The sequence below is a fragment of the Marmota monax genome, unplaced genomic scaffold (assembly GCF_021218885.2).
Source record: "Marmota monax isolate L192 unplaced genomic scaffold, Marmota_monax_Labrador192_F-V1.1 WCK01_AAM20220418_F8-fsc00038, whole genome shotgun sequence".
In the NCBI taxonomy this organism is placed as follows: domain Eukaryota; kingdom Metazoa; phylum Chordata; class Mammalia; order Rodentia; family Sciuridae; genus Marmota; species Marmota monax.
The window spans coordinates 3875790-3894804 of record NW_026692498.1 but is presented as its reverse complement, the minus strand read 5'-3'; the positions used below and the strand labels follow the sequence as shown (position 1 = coordinate 3894804).

General features: G+C 65.2%; 1 protein-coding gene across 5 annotated transcripts in view; it reads left to right on the top strand.

Annotated features, from left to right (window-relative positions):
* The window catches only part of Ano1 (anoctamin 1), a 143570-nt gene that overhangs the window by 99227 nt on the left and 25328 nt on the right, over positions 1–19015 (top strand). For all 5 annotated transcript variants that reach the window (XM_046444943.2, XM_046444942.2, XM_046444941.2 and 2 more), the window contains exons 10-15: positions 2028–2092; positions 2814–2948; positions 6466–6626; positions 16143–16225; positions 17888–17899; positions 18411–18482. In XM_046444943.2, coding sequence (XP_046300899.1) covers positions 2028–2092; positions 2814–2948; positions 6466–6626; positions 16143–16225; positions 17888–17899; positions 18411–18482 — 528 coding nt within the window. The remainder of the gene's footprint in view (positions 1–2027; positions 2093–2813; positions 2949–6465; positions 6627–16142; positions 16226–17887; positions 17900–18410; positions 18483–19015) is intronic.

Here is a 19015-nt window from a genome sequence, read left to right as displayed (position 1 = left end):
TGTTCATGCCCCTGACAGGACGTGACATCTAGAGAGCCCAGGGGGTGCATGGCAGGGCTCTGTGGAACCGAAGACCACGCTGGCTCTGCGCAGGGCTCCCGTCCCTGCCTCTCAGAGCCTGCGCACTGACTGGACGGAGCCAGCGCCGTGTTCTCCTGGGTGCTTCTCAGCGCTGCAGAGCCCCAGAGGGGAGAAATCCCCGGAGGACAGCTCCCCAGGCCGGACCCCTGACCCGAGGGCCACATTTCATTCTCCAAGACTTGCTTGGAGGAATCTTGGCCATCAGCTCTGGGCCTCTGGGTCAGTGGGCAGGACTTCTCAGCTTGAGATGCCACAGCCACAGCCACCAACTGGTCAGCTGACCAACACTTACTGCCTGAGTTCTGGAGGCCAGAGGTCTAAGGCCAGGGTGCTGCCCCTCGGCTGGCTCCCTGTGGGACTCTCTCTTCCTGGCTGGCAGCCAGCCAGCCCCTCTGGTGGCACCTCCTCCTGGTAGCACAAAGACCTCTGGTGTCGGTCCCTCCTGTGGTAAGGGCACTGGTCCCAGCACCGCACCAGGGCTGCGTCCTCATGACCTCACTTGACCCTGATGGCCTCGGGAGCCTCAGCCTCAAGGACAGTCTCCAGAGGTTCCGCGCCCACATGTGAATTCGAGGCACACATTCGGTCCCGAGCAGAGGGACGGTGGTCTCTCGTCTCCAGGGCAGAATCGGGTAGGACAGCCCCCTCCACTCCAGCTTCTAATTAAATGTCAGGAAGAGGGTGAGAGTCCCCGCTCAGGCCGAGGTGGTCCCAGCCCACGGTGGGAGGCCTCTGAGGGTTCCGGGGACAGTCCCCACACACCTTTCACAGACCTGGATGCCTCTTGCTGCCCGTGGTGGCCCCTGAGACACCTGGACCTCCTTCCCTTCCGGTGGGTCCGATTATTCATTTCTGATGGTGAATCCAGCCCTCACCTACCCCCGTGGCCCTGCTCAAGACGGCTGTGGGGTACAGGGGCCTCACAGCCACCTGACCCCCTCCTGCCAGCTGGGGGACACTGGGCACAGTGCCAGGCCTCTGGCCTCGGGGCCACGGGTGAGGCCCGCGGCTCTGAGCACTGTGTGGCGGCCGGTGGGCCCTTTGTGGGTTACAGAACCTGGCCTTCCTGGGCCGGTCGGGCAGGGGCTGATGGGTGCAGGGCACCGAGGTCTCCTCCTCCCTGATTGTCAGGTGGGCTCTCAGTAGGACATCAGCCCAACAAGGAGCTCGACACACCAGTTACGGACACACCTCACGCCCCCGTCCGTGCCCTCCGGGGACTGTGAGAAGTCACCAAGGCCCAGGGGGTCCCTTGGCCAGCACCAGGACCTGGGACTCTCTGTTTGGGAGGTGGCTTGGCCTAGGGAACAGGCCTGAGCCAGGGGAGAGGCAGCCGCCCTGCTCCCCGCAGCTGGAGGGTGCGGCCTGGCGCGGGCGGGGGTGAAGGTGGGCCGCGGGCTGCCCACACCGTGGGAGTCGGCCTTGGCCAGCCTTCCCAGCGCTCCTCGGGGCCTCCTCCCTGGGCCCGGGAGGCTTCCAATCCACCAGGCTCATTACCGTCCCTGCCTGAGCCTGGGGGAGGCAGGGCGGGCCCGTCTCATCTATTGCACTTCGCTCGGTTAATCGAGGGCCCATCTCCGGAGACAGACCTCGAGCTATTTTTACACCCGTGAGGTTTTTTTTCAATTTGCCATTGATATTTCTCTGCTCGAAACCCTGGCGGGTTTGTGACTTCTATAGAGAAGCTCTGGTGCGCGACGGGTGAGCCCACGCGGAGAGGCCGCGCGGTGCCGGCACTGTGGGTCAGCTCCACGTCAGGTGGCAAGGTGGGGGATGCCAAAGCCTGCCAGGAGCGCCTTCCCCGCCGCCGTCACCCGGGCTCAGCCAGTGCTCAGTGAGTGCTGACGGCGAGGTGATGTGACGGGGGCCGAGGCCAGCAGCTCCGAGCACTCGGTGGGAGGCAGCCTTGGGGTGCCGGCTTCACCTGCCCCCCCCTCTTCCTGCAGCTCCTGTACGAGGAGTGGGCGAGCTATGGGGTCTTCTACAAGTACCAGCCCATCGACCTGGTCAGGTAAGCGGGCTCCGCGGGCCTGGCCCTGGCTGGGGGAAGCGGTGGCTGGCTGGACGTCAGTGGGGGGACGTCCCTGTGGCCTCAGCCGCTCTGAATATTCAGTCGCCTGGGAACCTGTTGGAACTCGAAGCTGCGTGGGAGGCTCTGCGTGTGACCCAGCCAGCGCTGGGGGCAGCGGCTTCTTTACTCACTGGAGGATGGACGTCCTATGTCACGTCCAGTCTCTGCTGCCCCCATGGCCGCGCCTGGCCCTGTCCACGGCTGGGGCTCCCTGCCTCCCTCAACATCTGTCAGAATCTGTGAGAGGCCCAAGGACCTTGGTCCCTGCAAGGGACCGATCAGCTCAGGCAGCGTGTCCTGTTGGGACTGGACAGAGTGTGGCCTGTGGAAACCGACTTAGCCACCAGGAGACCACGGGTGACGGGTGTGGCGGGTCTTCTCCCCTCCAGGCCCACGTCCACTCCAGTGCTCGAGGCTCGGGGAGCACAGTGTGCCCACCAGTGTGGCCTGCACAAGCACAAATGCCCCTTCCCAGGGCCCAAAAGAGAGGCGGGTGACACCCACTGAGAGCAGGGCCCCTGCCCCCACCCGGGGAGGTTTTCCGAGCCCCGTGCTGCCTCTGGGACCAGAAGTGCCCTGCAGAGAGCTTCCCCTCTGGGGAGGGACGCGCATTCTTTCCGGGTGGTGGGCTGAGAAGGAGCCTCTGTCTGCTCTGGGGCAGGAAGTACTTCGGGGAGAAGATCGGCCTGTACTTCGCCTGGCTGGGCGCCTACACCCAGATGCTCATCCCAGCCTCAGTCGTCGGTGTCATCGTGTTCCTCTACGGCTGCGCCACCGTGGACGAGAACATCCCCAGGTAGGCACAGCCCCCAGGGTCACGCCCCCGCCCAGGAGCAGAGTCCAGTGGGAGGCTGGCCTCACAGCCTCCCGCGCTCAGCCCCCGGGACCTCAAGGACACCTGGGCGGCCGCCGTCTAGAAGCTCAGAGCTGCGTCCACGTGTGGGCACCTTCCTGGGCACCCTCACTGACTCGGGGCGCGAGGTCAACGCCAAGCCCGTTCTCATGTTTTGAAGGACTTGTTATGTCATCTGGGGTCATCAAACAGCAAGAAAATCCCCTACCTTGTAGGGTCGGGAAGGGTGCCGCCCGGAGAGCACCTTGACCCCACGGCCGCCTCTGAGTGGCGCCTGCGCTGTCACCCCCAGGGCCCAGCCACAGCCGAGTTCAGCCCACGCAGGTCTCTGTGTGTAGATCCCCTGGGCCTCCCTGGTCTCCGAGCACTGTGCCAGGCCTGGGGGGCTCCGGGAAGGCGGCCAGGACCCCAGAGACACCAGCCTGGCTCGGGGGGCCCTTCTCCCCGGCACCTCCGCCTCCTCTGCGTCACTGGACTAGCTACAGCCACCCCTGCACACGGCAGCGGTGCGCCCAGGCCCCAGCTGTCAGGGCGCCAGGACCTCGGCCCTCTGTTCTCAGGCCCTCCGGGTGCAGCCCTCTGCAGGGACCGAGGTCCTCACGGGGCCTGACTGCCCTGGCCTCGCAGGACCCTGTGTCTCAGCAAGTCCTGATGCCAGCTGGTGGCTTCCTGGTGACTCTGCCAGTTCCTCGGACACAGCCGTGGGCTGGAGAGCCACCCGTAGTTCCGGTCAGTGAAGAGCCACCGAGTCGTCCAGCCCATGAACAGGCTGGCTCTCAGAAGCCCAGAGAGGCCACAGCCGACCGGTTGTGTTTAAGGAGGTTTGGATCCACGAACGACACCTGAAGTATCCCACCCGCCCCGGCAGAGCTCGCGGGGGCTCGGGCCCGGCCCCTCAGTGCTGTCCTGACCCTGGGCAGGGGGCGCTTGTCCTTTCTTTTTGAGGATAGTGTGAGGCCCCTGCACCCGTTTGGCCATGGTGACCATCTCTGAAGCCCAGCCGCGGGGGATGCTGAGGCTGGCCTCGGGCGGCAAGGGCAGGGCAGGGAGGGAGTGTCCCCGGACGCCCTGGAGCAGGCCAGGTGAGTCTCCTTCCTTCCTCGGGCGGAGACTGCCAGCTCGGGCGTGGACTGCCCAGGAAAGGGTCCAAGATCCCCTCGACTGTGCCAGCTCGGCCGCCATCACGTGGTCAGAAACGCAGTGACTCAGGGGGGTTGGCAGGCAGGGCCAGGCGTCCCCACCCAGCCTCACCTGGTGCTGTGCCTGGAAGGGGAGGCGCGTGGGCCCTGCAGGCTCCCCAGGCTGCCTGCAGGGAAGCCCAGCTTCCGGCCTCCCTGGGAACACCTCCACCTCCGACCTCCACCTCCACCTCCGCCTCCAGGCCCTCCAGCCGGGTGGCCACTATGGCCCTGGGTCAGGGAAGCGGTGGGGTGGCCTTCCACCCACCTCCCTGCCGGAGGGGCTCAGGTCAGGCACAGCTGGGCATGTGCTGCCCCCTGCGTCCCCGCTGCCTCCCTGGAGAGGCCCCAGAAGAGGGGAAGCTTAGTAAGGGCTAGAGGTGCCCCCACGAGGCCGTCCCTGGGCTTCTGTCGAGATCTCCCCAGCTCCCAGGGGTGGCCACTCTCGGATGATAGCGGTGACTACAGCGGTCACACGCCAGCCCCGATGCAGAGGTCCGTGCACCTCGGTTGTCTTGTCCCCCCGACAACCCAGTGACACATTATCAGCACCCACGTCACATACGGGTGACCCTGGGACACAGGAGGTAGAGTGACCTGCCCGGGGCCAGGCGGGTCGCAGAGATCCATCCCAGAGTGGCCGGCTCCGGAGCACAGTTCATCCCCCTGCCTGCGAGTCGGCCCCGCGCCCAGCCCCCACGTCCCCGCGCCCAGCCCCCACGGCCCCACGGGCACCCACTCTTCCCCAGATCCCCGGGCAGCTGCCACGCGCCTCTCCCGCCCCTCCCACCTCCTGCCCGATGTCCCCTGACTGGCACGGGAAGGTCCCTGGAGCTGGTGGCTGCGGTGGGCCAGGTGTGCGTCTGTGCCCAGGTTCACTGTCTCCAGGAACCTAGCCAAAAGGGAACAAGCAAAGACCTCAGCTCCGCCCCAGGTTCCGTCCGACCTCTGGGGACGGGGGCTCCAGCCAGGCGTCTGTTCGTAGATGAGGGTCTGGGCCAGGTTCACGGGGAGGCCACAGCCGGAAGGACCTTATTCTGCCCCCTCCTGGTGTTCAGAAAGAAAACCAGATCTGAAGCTAGAGGGCTTGGCTAGGGTCCCAGAATGCAGGACGGGAGAACAAGGACCCAGCCTAGGCACCCCACCTCGGCAGGGAGCCCCACCCCCATGGCCCCGAGAACACTTTGAAGACTCAAAGACCAAGGTCCAAGTCCACTGGGCTGTGTGGCTCTGAGGAACTTATTCCCCTCTCTGGGCTCCTTTCCCATCTGTGAAGGTGGGATTGATTCTGTAATCCCCAGTGCTGATCCCAGCCAGGTGGACACTCCACGCAGGCCGGTGCTGAGGCTCTTGCTACCAGCTGGTGGCCTCTCGAGTCAGTGGAGGGGAGAGCCTGGCTGCTGGCCTCCTCCTCTGCATGTAGCTGCGGGCGCTGCCCCTCAAGCCTGTCTGCACAGCAGATCAGAGGCCTCACCAACCAGGGCCACCATCCCAGGTGGGCCCCCTTGGTACCAGGTAGCTTGGGGACGTGTTCCTGTGACCCAGCCTCCTGGAGAACATTCCAGGGTGCCTCCTCCACCCTCCTTGGTGTCGGGGAGAGGGCCCCACAAGCACTTGGCGGCCTGCTTCCCAGGGACTGAGTGGGGTGCTCCCCCAGCTACTCCCCAGCCCTTTTTGCTTTTGAGACAGGGTCTCGCTAAATTGCCCAGGCTGGCCTCGAACGTGGGATCCTCCAGCCTCAGCCTCCCGAGTGGCTGGAATTCCAGGGGTGGCCACTGTGCCCAGCTACCCTTGTCCTTTCAGTTCTGGGGCCTAGCCTGGGCTCCGTTCCCAACAGACTTGCCCTGGCACTGCCCGGCCACAGGGCAGAGGCTCGCCAAGACTCCAGACTTCTGGGTGGCTGGCGTGCAGGCTGCTGCCTGAGGGTCACCAGAGGGGACCATCCTGCCCCAAGCCACTCTGAGTGGGGCCTCATCAGGGCCAGCTGGAGTGGCAGAACCCCCTGCAAAAGGAAATGTGACACCCTTGTTCAGAATTCCTAGGGATTCTAAGACGGGAATGGCAGGGGCCCTGCTGACTCGGGTTGGGCTGGCGGCGTGGGTCCCACACCTGTGAAGCTGGCCCTGGGTGGCAGGGAGGGACAGGGGCACGGCTGTCACCAGCTGATGCTCTTCACAGTGTCCCCTGTGGTGCAGGAGCAGGGGCTTTGCTACTCTGCCTGGCCCCCAGGAGGTGTCTCATCCAAGTGGCCGGGGGACTTGAAAGCGGCCCCTCTCTTGCAGCATGGAGATGTGTGACCAGAGACACAACATCACCATGTGCCCCCTCTGTGACAAGACCTGCAGCTACTGGAAGATGAGCTCGGCCTGTGCCACGGCCCGCGCCAGCCACCTCTTTGACAACCCGGCCACCGTCTTCTTCTCCGTCTTCATGGCCCTCTGGGGTAAGTGGAGCCTGCAGGGCAGCCACCCACGCCACCCGGGGTTCCGTGCCTCCTGGGTTCTCCGTCTCGGAGCCTCGGCAGGCGGGGTTTGCCAGGAGGGCACCAGGTCGGCGCTGCCGGGGTGCAGAGGGGCGGTTCTGACCCGTTGGGGCCCTGGAAGGCCCAGGAGGGCACCAGGCTGGCCAGGCTGGCAGTGGCCCTGCTGAGGACCACAGCTGCCCCTCGTGGGGGAGGCGGACCTGGGCCAGCCGGGGCGTTGGCTCCCATTGGAGCCTCGTGGCCTCCCAGCAGGTGTCCTGTGCCCATTTTAAGGAAGGGAAGCTGAGGCCCCGAGAGACACTAGGAGGGGCCCCGGGGTCCCCGCTCCCGAGCAGCCGTCCTGCACCTGCGCCCTGCCCACTGGCCTGCACTGCCACCAGAGCCAGGCAGGTTCCTCCTCCAGGAGTCCCGATCCCCGCCCAGCTGCTTCCTGGGCACAGGGGGTTGGCCCTGCCCGTGTCCTTGGTCAGCAGAGGTGCCATCCGTTCCCTTCTCTGCAAACTGGGCTGACCGCGGCCTTGCCAGCTGGGTATCTGGGATGTGTGCAGTGGCAGGCTGTGACCCCCACACTGGACACCAGGGCCCGTCATCTCCAGGGGCTCACGTCTGTAGGAGCTGGGGCCGGGCACAGAGAAGAGGGCAGTGCCCCCCAGGGAGGGGACTCAGGAGAACGTCCCAGGAGAGCTGGAGGCCACGGACCTGAGTTCCGAGGATGTGGCCAGGCAGTGTTTGTGGCAGAGGGGCCACATGGAGGACAGAGGTGTGTTCGCCAGTGACCAAAAGACCAATGAGCCATCAGAGGGGAAGCTAACTGGGCTACGGTGTCAGCGGCTCAGCTGTGCTGGCCCCAGTGCCATCAGTGCCCCCTCCAGCTGGGTCACCAGCCAGCTCTGCTGTCTCTTGGGGCTCCTGAGGCTGTGTGGCTGCTGGGCTAGCACCCTCTAGTGGCACACAGGGTGACCCTCCTGGTGATGGCTACCCAGGCCGCTAGGTCACTCAGGGCCTCCTTTCCTGGCCAGCCAGGTGGCCAGGTGCCCCCCTCAGTCCACCCTCTCTCCCTGGCCCCAGAGGCCCCGACTGTGCCCCACTAGGGCCCTGGAGAAGCCAGACTCTGTGCCCTCCCTGACCCTGCCCTGGGACTGGGGAAGAAGTGGCTGTCGGTGGCCCCTGGTGACGGCCCTGTCCCAGTGAGCCTGCAGACTCGTCCACTTTCACGGACTCTACGGTCACTGTCAGGTGGCTGCCAGGCATGTGGGTCTGGGCCTCCCGTGCCTGCAGAGAGCCCCAGGTGCCCGGGTGTTCCTCTCCTTCTCCTGGCCAGCGCTGGCCACCCTGGTGGCCAGGGGAGAAGGGAGCGAGGGTGAAGGAGGAACCTTGGGCTCTGACTGTGTTCCCAGCTCCTTGTGCCTGAAGAGGGACTGTGACAGCCTGGGGGCGGGGTGGGCTCCAGGGGCCCAGAGCACTGGTGCTTCCTGGTCACTGAGAGGTCACCTCTTTTAAGTCCTAGCATGTCACCGCTGTACCTTCCCCGCCACCCGCAGGAAGAACTGCAGGCCGCACGGGGGCTGCCACACCTCTGTGTGTGCGCTGACCACGGCCTTCTCCTCAGGGTCCCTTCCTGCCTGGTGACAGAGGACCAGGAGCAGAGAGTCTGGCCTAAATGTCTAAAAACCAGTCGTCACCCCTTGGTTCTCAAACTGGGTCCTACAGGCCTCTGCTGGGTCCCCAACTAGACAAGAGCCTCAGGCCAGAAGAGGTCAGGGGCAAGGGCCCGGGCACAGCCCTGAATCAGGGCCACCTGCAGGGGTCTTCTCCCACCTGCCGACCCTGGGGACCAGGGTCATGACTCTCCAAGTGTGGGCCCTCGACTCCCCTGTCCAGCCCTGACCTAGACTGACACCAGTCCCTTGATCCCCTTGACTTTCTGTTTGGGGACGATGGGGACCCTCCTCTGAGTTTGAAACTTCAGCTGCAGCTGGCAGCCCTCTTGGTGGGCAAGGCCCCCGGGGACGAGAGGAGGTTCCAGTGGGCCTCACGGGTCCTGTGGCCTTCAGACCAGGCGACGTCAGCCCTGGGCTGCGGCCCGCCACACGGGGTCCCGGGTTACAAGCAGGAGACAGACGGGGGCAGAGGTGAGCCCAGCCTTGGGGTCAGCTGTCATCCCCCTCAGTGGGCAAAAAAGGACTCGGAGTAAGCTCAGCCTGAGAGGCCACCTCACGGGCCTTGTGCGGGGGACCCGGCGGGCTGGCCCGGGTGCTGAGCTGCCCGTGCTGGGAAGCGTTCCAGCCAAGGTGGGCATCTCGGGTGGCCCTCGGCACCCCATCCTCCGCATCCCCCAGGTGACACCTCACCTCTTCTCACAAATGAGGACAGTGAGGCTGCAGGCAGGGACAGGAGCCCACCCCTGCCCCCCTTCCTGCCTCCTGGGCCCTGGGGAATCATCTCTGACGTCCCCTCACCCGCTGCCCCTCACCGCAGACCCCTGCCCCTCCTGGGGACCTCAGCAGTGGTCAGCCCTGCCTTTCCTCCCTCCTCCAGGCCCCACCCAGGCCAGGACACCTCCTGGCTGGACACCAGCTTCCCGATTCCCCTGCCCAAGCTGGAAGTTGGCCACGGTGGGCCCGGCCTGTGTGGCCACCGCCCAGTGCTTTGGGCAGCCTCGAGCTCTGACTCACCCGCATGACTGGAGCGTGGCTGGTAGGGTCAGGCAGGCACGGGGCCCGAGACTGGCTCTGTCCCCTGCCAGCCTTGTGGCAGTGGGAACAGACTCCCCGATGTGCTGTGTCCGCCTGCTGCATCTTGGAGGCCCCAGAGAAGCCGGCCAGCAGGGGCTGGGGTGGGGCTCAGGCAGAGCATTCCTGAGGCCCGGAGTTCAACCCGACAACAGGATGCAGATCCCAGGCACCGTCCTGCTCTGCCCAGTCTGCACCGGGGGGCCCCGGGACCTGCCTGCTGAGCAGCCCTGTAGGGTGCCCGCTGTTACCGAGAAGATCGGGCTTTGAGAACCTGGCCATTGCCCTGTCCCCCGAGACTACGCTCCGCTCTCCCCTCTCCCTTGTCTTCATCTCCTCAGAGAAGGGCTCTGGGGGGGGGGGCGAGCCCTCCCAGTGGCAGGTGCCCACCGAGCCTGTGGTGTGCGGAGACCCCTCCCCGGTGACCGGCAAGGCAGGTGCCTCCGTGGCCCCTCTTAGCCCATGAGCCTTCGGAGCCTACACCAGCCCGAGCAGCAGAGGAAGACCCGAACCCCAGCCTCCCGGCTCCTGAGCCCCGGGGCCTGACCGCTAGCCCTTGCCCCTCCCACGTCACCAGCCAACTTGGCCAACAGGGTGTGTCACACGACTCTCCCTTTCTCCTGACCGACCTCAGAGTTTTGTCTGAAATAGCTTCTCGTCCATCTCCCCAAACTGCCGCTTCTTCCCGGCCACACCAGGTCCTGTCTGTGCTCTCTGCACGGGCTGTCTCTGGGACCCTGCAGCAGCCGTAGGGAGGTCTGTTATCTCTGATGAGGATGCTGAGGCACAGAAAGGTCAAGTGACTTGCCCAAGGTCACACAGCTAACTGATTAATCACAGATCCACAGCTTGGCCCATTAATATCCAAGGTCCAAGTGAGTGCCCTGGTCACACCTCTCCATCCAGATGTTCTCCAAGCCCCCATTAGGTGTCCTCTTGGGGGAGCAGATGTCGGATCTTGGCCTAGGTGGTCCAGGCAGTAAGGCTGTCTGGTCAGCCGGGACCCACAGGGATGAGATGGCGTTCATTAAACCCGCAGCGCCATGGACAGGGCTGCCCTGTCCACCCAGCTGCTCTGCGCTGGGGACCTACTACTTTTCTCCCTCAAAGAAAATGGCCATCCCTGCTCCAGGGAGGAACGTGGTCAGGGGGCCTGTCCTCCGGAGCCTGGCCTACCCTGGCCTCCCCAGCTGCACCCCCAAGGCAGGGAGACCAGGTGAGCCCGTCTGGAGTGGGGCATCCAGTGCGAGTTCAGGCCACCAGCGCTCTGGGGTGGGGAGCTCACTCCTTCCGGACCCAAGCCGCAGGGCAGAGCAGAGCTTGGTGAGCCTGGGAGATGGGGAGCTGCGCCCTGCCCACTCACCCGCCCGCAGGTGAGAAGACAGAGCTGGCCCTGGCCCGCTGCCCGGCTGCCAAGTGCGATTAGCAGGGCACGGGGGCGTTGATCCTCATTCAACCACCCACTCCTGGCCTCGGCGGATCGGTTTTCCTCTCCTGGCTCGGTGCCCTCCTCGTGCCCTCCGGCTGGCCTCACGACTGCCCGCCCAGACGGGGAGAGCCCCAGACCTGTCCTGCCTGGACGCGGGGGCCCTGGCCGTGGCCGCGATGGGGAGTGGGCTCCCTGTGCAGCAGCCCCCCCAGAACAGCCCTGTGCTCCTGGGGAGCTGGGCTTTGCCAGCCGCCCGCTGGTCCTGGAGGCTCCGTGGTGGCTCCTGCTGGTGCGGGTGACATTTCAGAGCCTCAGATGGATCGTCACGTTAAGCAGCTCCTAGCCCCATTTAGCTCTCTGCTGGGATCAATTTTCTGAAATTATAGCGTAATGGTGGGTTTCAGCCGCGTGTCCACTTCGTGCAGAACAAAGGGGGTGATTTGCTCCCAGCCCAGCTGCTGGGACCGAGCTCGATGCTCAGTGTGACAGTGTGAGCGAGGTGACAGAGGGGCCGGAGCCTCCGGGTGCGCCTGAGGTCCTGGTGGCTTTGACAGTTGGGGGAGGGGGCTGTTCCCTGGAGCTGGGGGGGGGGTCATCTGCTGGGATTAAAAGGCCAGCAGATGGGGCTCTGGGGATGAAGAGGTGGGTGCAGGGGCCCCGTGCAAAGCCAAGGCCAGAGGCCGCACCCGCGTCCACGGCTGGTGCCGGACGAGGGCTCTGCCCTGCCGTTCCTGAAGGCGGAGTCTGCGCTGAGCACAGGTCCCTGGCTGGGACACAGATGCACAGGCGCCACCTCGGCCCTGCAGCCTGAGCCCGGAAGTCCGAGATCACGCAGGGCCCAGCGGTGCTGGTGAGGCCCGTCTCCTGGTGCAGAGATGTCCTCACGGGGCGAGGGGACAGGCGGCTCTCTGTCAGGGTGCTCACCAGAGCATGAGGGCCACCCTCGGGACCCCACCCTCCCAGAGCCCTGCCTCCCGGCAGCACCACAGGGGGCCGAGGACCTCGAGGTGGGGACTCAGGGGACACAGTGTGGGGAGAGTGGCTGCAGTGCCCAGCGTCCGGGCGGCCAGCTCAGCCGCTGCTTTAAAACAGAGCTGGCGGCTTCCACGGCAGACGTTGGTGGCTCACGGGCCTGGGGGCGAGGACGCAGGAGCGAGGTGCGGGGGTCTGGCTCTGGTCATGTCCTGGCTTTCCAACTGCCGCCCGCCCTCGGGGCCCTCACGGGGCGGCTGGACAGAGACAGCGCCCGCTCCCTGGTGTCTCTTCTTGTCCAGCCCCCACCCTGCCTTGAGGACCGCCGTGGAGCCTCACGTAACCATGCGGACACCGCAGCCTTGCTCCCGAGCAGCCTCCTGGCGGACACGGTGGGGTCCCTGCCAGGGGGCCGGGTCGTGAGAGCCGTCGGGGTGACTCGGAGGCCCACCCTAGGGACTGCTGGGACCAGCTCAGGGACGCTCCTGCAGAGACAAGGCAGCAGTCAAGTCCTGCCCCCACGCCCCGCTCGGGTCCAGTGCCGACCCAGGGCCGGCCCACCTGCTGCCCGCGGCCCCTGAGTGCTGCTGGCGTCGTGTCGTTCAGACAAACGTTGAAGGAAAGAGGGACGTGGCCCCTGCCCAGCGGCTCCTGCCCTGGCCTGGATTCCCTCTTGCCACCTCTTCCACACCGTGCTGGCCTCCGGGCCCAGGTTTCAGGGGGAGCCTGGTCTCTGGTCACCTTGCAGCGTGGCCCAGGCTGGTCTTGACATTCAAAGTCGGGGACCAGGTGTCCCCCCTTTGGGAACAGGCCCCCCGCCCCGGGCGGGACCTCAGTGTGTGGGTCTCTGAAACGGAGCACGTTATCCGGGCTTGAGGGGCCGCAGTGGGGGACCGGGTGGGAGGGCACCACACCCATTGCTGCTGCCAGGCGGGTGCTGTGTCCCACGTGGTATAACTGGCACCCCCAGGACCCATGGACCCACTGTTGCCCATGCTTGGTGCCAGGAGGGCCGGTGGCAGGAGTGTCCCTGTCAGGCATACCCATAATAATTGGACTTACAATTGGGCTTGTGGTCACTACTCCCTGCCCATCCAGCACGGTGCTCACGGGCTGACCCTGGAGTGTCACAGAATGAGGTTCAGATCCCACTCTGCCTGGCCTTGGGCGTAGCGTGTGCACTCTGCACTCAGCGCTGATTTGCCCAGGAGTGGGGCCTGCACCCAGAGCCTGGGCGTGAGGGTAGCCAGTGTCCTCCACGTGCTGGCCTGAAGCCTGACACGTGACCAGGCCACATCAGACACCAGTGCTGAGGCCACAGGCGGGCACGGAAACGCGGAGGCTGCACCCAGGAGGAGACGGGGACAGCCAGCTCCCCGCATCAGCCCTCCTGGGCCAGCTCAGTCCAACAGTCGTCTCTGTCCTGAGACGGCCGAGGCCTGGCCGGGCACGTGGCCAGAGGGGGGCATAGGAGCAGGGCCTCTGGGTGCGGGGCAGACGGAGGCCGGCCCCACCTTGGTCCCCACACCAGAGGGCGTGGTGACAGACACAGCTGGGTCTCCTTCCTGGGCACGCGTGGCCCTGGGGCTGGCAGGTCTTGCCCTGCGTCTTCCCAGCGCAGGGCTCTGGGCGCTCTGCCGTCCTGGTCCCGGGCATGGAGGTGGCTGTCACCCAGCGGGATCACCTCCCGCGGGGAGAACCGAGAGCCCCTCTCCAGCTCTTGGACTGACACCCAGGGTGCCACTGCCGTCACCAGCTGGCACGGGACCCAGAGCTCGCTCCTCCCGGGCCCTCTGCCCCGTGGCCGGCTGCCTCCCCCGAGCTCCGCCCCTCTAGCTCCCGCGGAGAGACCGTGAGAGACCTGGCGCTTCGGTGCCCGGCCGCCCCCCCTACGTCCCTCTCCAGCCCGACCCTGTTGCTGGAGACCACAGGATCGATTCCCCCGCGGCTGAAGAATGTGTGTGCGCCACGTCGTCATCACCCACTGAAGGTCCACGGACCCCGTGCTGCGTGGACGGTGCTCGGCTGCAGGGCCAGCAGGAGCCACCGTCCCCAGCTTCTGTTCCCTCACTGTGTGTGTGTGTGGGGGGGCGGCTGCAGCACCAGGTCGGCCAGCTTTGGCCTGGGGACCTCGGTGCCGTCCTGCGTGGGGGCCGTCCCACTCAGGTTCCCACCTGTTCCCCACATTCTCCCTTTGGGGCATCGTCCCTTTTGGGGCCGGTGGTGTGTCCCCGTGGTGTGGTCCCACTTCCCACGTTAGTGGCGCCGAGTGTTTTCTTCATCCTCCTCTTGACCTGCTCACGTCCCTGGAAACGGCCTCGGGTCACTTGCTCGTGCTCCGCCTCGTCTCGGTGCGTCACTTGCCGCCCTGGACGGTGCTGCTCAGGCAGGCGCTGGTCCCCTGCCTCTTGTCCCTCCCCTGGGTTGGCTCCCCCCTGCGCTGTGCAGAAGCTTGTACTTGGATGAGGTCCCACTTGTCCGTTTCTCTTGTCACCTGTGCCTTTAGGTTCTTGTCCAAAGCCCCTCCCCACACCGGCCGTCCCCCCCGCCCTGCTCTGCACCTGCGCGTTCCCCGCGCTCCCTGACCTCCACTTCCTGGAGGCTTTGCCCCGGGGACCCCGCTGGGGACCAGAGCAGGCGGGCCAGGTGCCCCTCCCTCCGCTCTGCTTCCTGGGGCATCCTGGGGTGGCCGTGTCCTCCTGGCTCCAAACCCCCGGGAACCCGCCCGCCATCATCCTAGGTTCTTGTGGGCAGCCTGTTTCTGGCTCCAACAATGCTGTTGGTTGGCACTGCAAGCTGGCACCCCTATGCTGGCACCCCCCGTGGCCTCGCCATATCCAGCTTGGCTTCTCGTCCCTGTGTCCAGCTCGCGGGATGAAGTCCTGCCCATTTGCAAGGCCTGGAAAGTTCCCTGGCTGCTGGCTGGGCCTGGCTGAGGAGCCACTGACCCTTGGGGACGAACACGTTTAAACCCCAGGATGCGTTCTCATCCCTGGAAGAGGGACGGCTCCCTGCAGACTGACCTCTCCACCCCACGCCATCTCCAGAGCACGTGGCCTCCTGCTGGGAGCCTGTGAATTCACACTGGAGACTCAGGGTCCCACGTGTCATGTTAGCTCTGTCCTGGTCCCGCCACTTCTCAAGATGAGCCGTCCGACCCCTCTGAGCCTCCTTCAAATGGGGAAGTAGTGCCCACTAGCTGTGATGGCGAGGCACTGGGGGGGAGCCGTGCCTGGCTCGCAGCGGCAAGAGGATCCTGAGCACTACTCTGTGTCCAGCCCTGTGCTCGCTTGTCCCTGGGCCTCTGCTGGTCTTCCTTGTGGGGAGCACTTCCTTTGTGGGGAGCACTCTTGCCAAATGATTCAGGCTCTTGTGTCTCCATTTGCAAGCTGTGTGCTCATGAAAGTCACCCATTCATCAGTGAGCTCTGCTGACCGTCCGTGTGTGCCAGGCCCGGATAGGTGCTCAGGACACACATGCCGGAAGCTCCACAGAACGTGAGACAGGGATAGGAACAGAAGGTGGCAACACAGGAGCAGGACAGGTGCAGTGTGGGGAGGGCTCCATATTAGTCTGTTTTCCATACTACAGTGAAATGCTTGAGGCTGGTGACTTTAGAAAGCAAAGAGGTTTGTTCTGGCTGAGATTCTGGAGGCCCGAGGTCAAGGGCTGTGCCTGGTAATGTCCTGTTGCTGGCAGCCCCAAGGTGATGCTCGGCCTCCTGTGAGAGGCAGGGGGCATGCTGCGTCTGTCTGGCCCCTCCCTCTCAGAGAGCTCTCACGGGGCTCCAAGATGACCTGTCTGACCCTGACCACCTCCCAGAGGCCTCACCTCCAGACGCCTGTGGATTAAGCTCCTGCCCTCTTGATACTTCACGGTGGGGATGGAGTTCAACCAGTGAAGCCCAGGGACACGCAGCCATGTCCCAACCTAGCAGGTCTCGGGAGGAGCGGTTGACCCCAAGGCGGGTTTTTGGTGACTCCCTGGAGGTGGTGGCATTGGAACTGTGTGGCCTATTAGGAGTGCGCAGCAGGGCGTGGTGACCACGGACTCCCTGCCCTGGCCCAACCCCCAGCCGGAGGCCCCACTGTGAGCGGGGTCCTGGGGAGCAGGGGAGCAGGAGGTGAGGGCAGGGCTCTGGGGCCAGCCGCAGCCTTGACTGGGTGGCGGGGCTTGACTGCGCCGCCGTGTCCTCGTCAGTGGGGGTGACTAGTGACTTGATGCACAGGGTCGGAGCAGGCTGATGTGCGTGACGTTGGCCTGACACTCCCAGGGCTGCTGAAGACTAGGACGCGGCCCGTCACGGGGACGAGTGGCCCTGACTCCACTTCCCTCCCTCCACAGCCGCCACCTTCATGGAGCACTGGAAGCGGAAGCAGATGCGGCTCAATTACCGCTGGGACCTCACGGGCTTCGAGGAGGAGGAGGTCAGTGGCTGGGCGCTGTGCAGCCCCTGCCCCCAGGTGCCCCGGCCACGGCAAGGCTACTCCCCGATCCCTGCGCCGCCACGGGGCTCCAGACACCCTCAGTGCCCGGGTAACCGTTTTGCGTGTGCCAAGATGTCTGACCACGCGGACGCACCACCCACCAGCGGTCTAGGGCGCACACCCAGGCTCGCCCCGCTGACCTCTTCCCATCTGGGGGCTGCAGGGTGTGGGGAGGGCACACCTCGCCCGTGGTCCCCAGAGGCCCCTAGGCCCTCGGAGCCAGCTCCCTGCCCACAGCCAGGCGCAGCTGAGCAACGGGTCCCGTCCTGAGACCGCAGAGGGGAGGCAGGGCCGAGCTTCGTCCTGCTCCGAAGGGCGGACGTACAGGGGCCAGCGGCCATGGCGTGCCCAGCAAGCCCCAACCAGGATGCCCGAGTGCCCTGCCAGGGGCATTCCTGCAGCTGGCACAGAACAGGCGACCCCTGCAGGTGGAGGGTGGGGCTGTCTTATAGAGCCTGCCCAGTGCTCCCCCGGCCTCCGCACACCAGCTGGCCTCTCCTCACATGGCCGTCCCTCATAGGCTGACCTTTTTAGGGAAGCCAGCACCAGGCTCCACTGGCCGTTGGTAACAGACCAGGTGTGTGGGCTGGCCACAGATGGACCCTGGGTCAGGGCTGCTCGACTTCCATCCCGATTTGACGCACACCCCGCTGTGTGGCCTGGGGACATTGCTTTATATCTCTGTGCCCCAGTGTCCTTGCCTAACAGGCATGAGGAGTGGCCCTCGCCTGATAGGGCGTGGGAGGGCTCAGAGGGTCCATAGACCGGCCTGCTCAGAGCAGGCCCAGCACACAGCAGGAGCCTCATAAGTGCTCACCCAGCTGCCTGGCCGGCAGCAAGTGGCTGTCCAGGCCGAGCCAGGTCAGAACCTGAGCCTGTCCTCGGGGCAGTCCTTGAGGTCTACCTAGTGTAGACCTGGGTCAGCAGACACGGCGTGCCCACCTAGGGGCGCCTAAAGGGCTCCCTGAAGTGAGCGACCCCGTGTCACAGCTGCCCTGGGCCTCGGGGGAGGCAGCAGCCTCAGGCGGAGGGCCTCCCGAAGTCCAAAGCCCAGTGTCGGCACACCAAGCAGCAGGCTCTGTCCAGCGAATGGCCTCTGTGCCTCCCAGCTGTCGAAGGACTGAGTCTGGCACTAACTTGGGAATCTGCAAAAACTTAGAGCTACAAAGTGAACAGCACACAAGGTCATCCTGAACTCACAAGGACTTTAACAGATCCCAGGTCCCTGTCAACCCCCTGTCCCCAACACTCTCTGTCCAGTGTGTCCGTTCACCTTCACGGTGATTCTTCAGAGAATTGTCTCCAGCTGGGCAAGGTGGCGCACACCTGTGACCCCAGTGCTCGGGAGGCTGGGGCAGGAGGATCGTGAGTTCAAGGCCAGCCTCAGCAACTCAGTGAGGTCCTGAGCAACTCAGTGAGACCCTGTCTCCAAATAAAATGTAAAAAAGGGCTGGGGTGTGGCTCGGTGGTCAAGTGTCCACGGTTCGATCCCTGGCGCCCCTGTGTGTATATAGCATCGTCTCTAGAGGACGCGTCCCGTTCTGGAAACAGCCCGAGTAATGAATCTTTCTTCTTTTGTCTCCACTTTCTGGTTCCCTGAAGGAGGCCGTCAAGGTTTGGAATTTCTTGTCATCCTCTGTCCCCCTCTAGCCTGTCTCCCGGGAGAGGGACCTTCCGGCACGCCTGCCCGCCTGTCTGCCGTGCGGCTCTCACTCTTGCACCTGGGCCGGGCTCTCTGCTTCCCCCTCGCCTCACCTGTTCTCCATTCCAGTGCCTCGCTGACCTGCCTGGGCCCCCGGGCCCGCCTGCTGCCCGCGCTTGCTGGTACTTACTGGTCTCTTCTGCCCCGCAGCTGCTCCGCACAGGGTCCTGGGGCCAGTTCATGGCTGGGTGCTCACTGCAGCCTGCCCACAGCCCACCACCCTCCAGGTCGAGTGGCCTCCCCGCAGGACGGGGGAGCCGCCTGGGCCTGCACCCAGGCCCAGACACGGGGGCTTCTAAATCGGACATGTTGCCAGCAGCCCACCGTGAACTGGCCCCAGGGCGCCGGAGCGCACTGCCCACAGCCGCCCCGGTCACCAAATTGGGCCTGCGTGGACTGCAGCTCCAGCCGTTCCCTCCACAGGACCATCCCAGAGCCGAGTACGAGGCCAGGGTCCTGGAGAAGTCGCTGAGGAAAGAGTCCAAGAACAAGGAGGTACGTCACGCGCCACCTAGGAGACCGGGGCCAGCAGACACCGCGCGCCACCTAGTGTAGACCTGGGCCTGCAGACACCGCGCGCCACCTAGTGTAGACCTGGGCCAGCAGACACCGCGCGCCACCTAGTGTAGACCTGGGCCAGCAGACACCGCGCGTCACCTAGTGTAGACCTGGGCCAGCAGACACCGCATGCCCACCTAGTGTAGACCTGGGCCAGCAGACACCGCATGCCCACCTAGTGTAGACCTGGGCCAGCAGACACCGCGAGCCACCTAGTGTAGACCTGGGTCAGCAGACACCGCATGCCCACCTAGTGTAGACCTGGGCCAGCAGACACCGCGAGTCACCTAGTGTAGACCTGGGACAGCAGACACCGCATGCCCACCTAGTGCAGACCTGGGCCAGCACACACCGCGTGTCACCTAGTGTAGACCTGGGCCAGCAGACACCGCGTGTCACCTAGTGTAGACCTGGGCCAGCACACACCGCGTGTCACCTAGTGTAGACCTGGGTCAGCAGACGCCACGCGT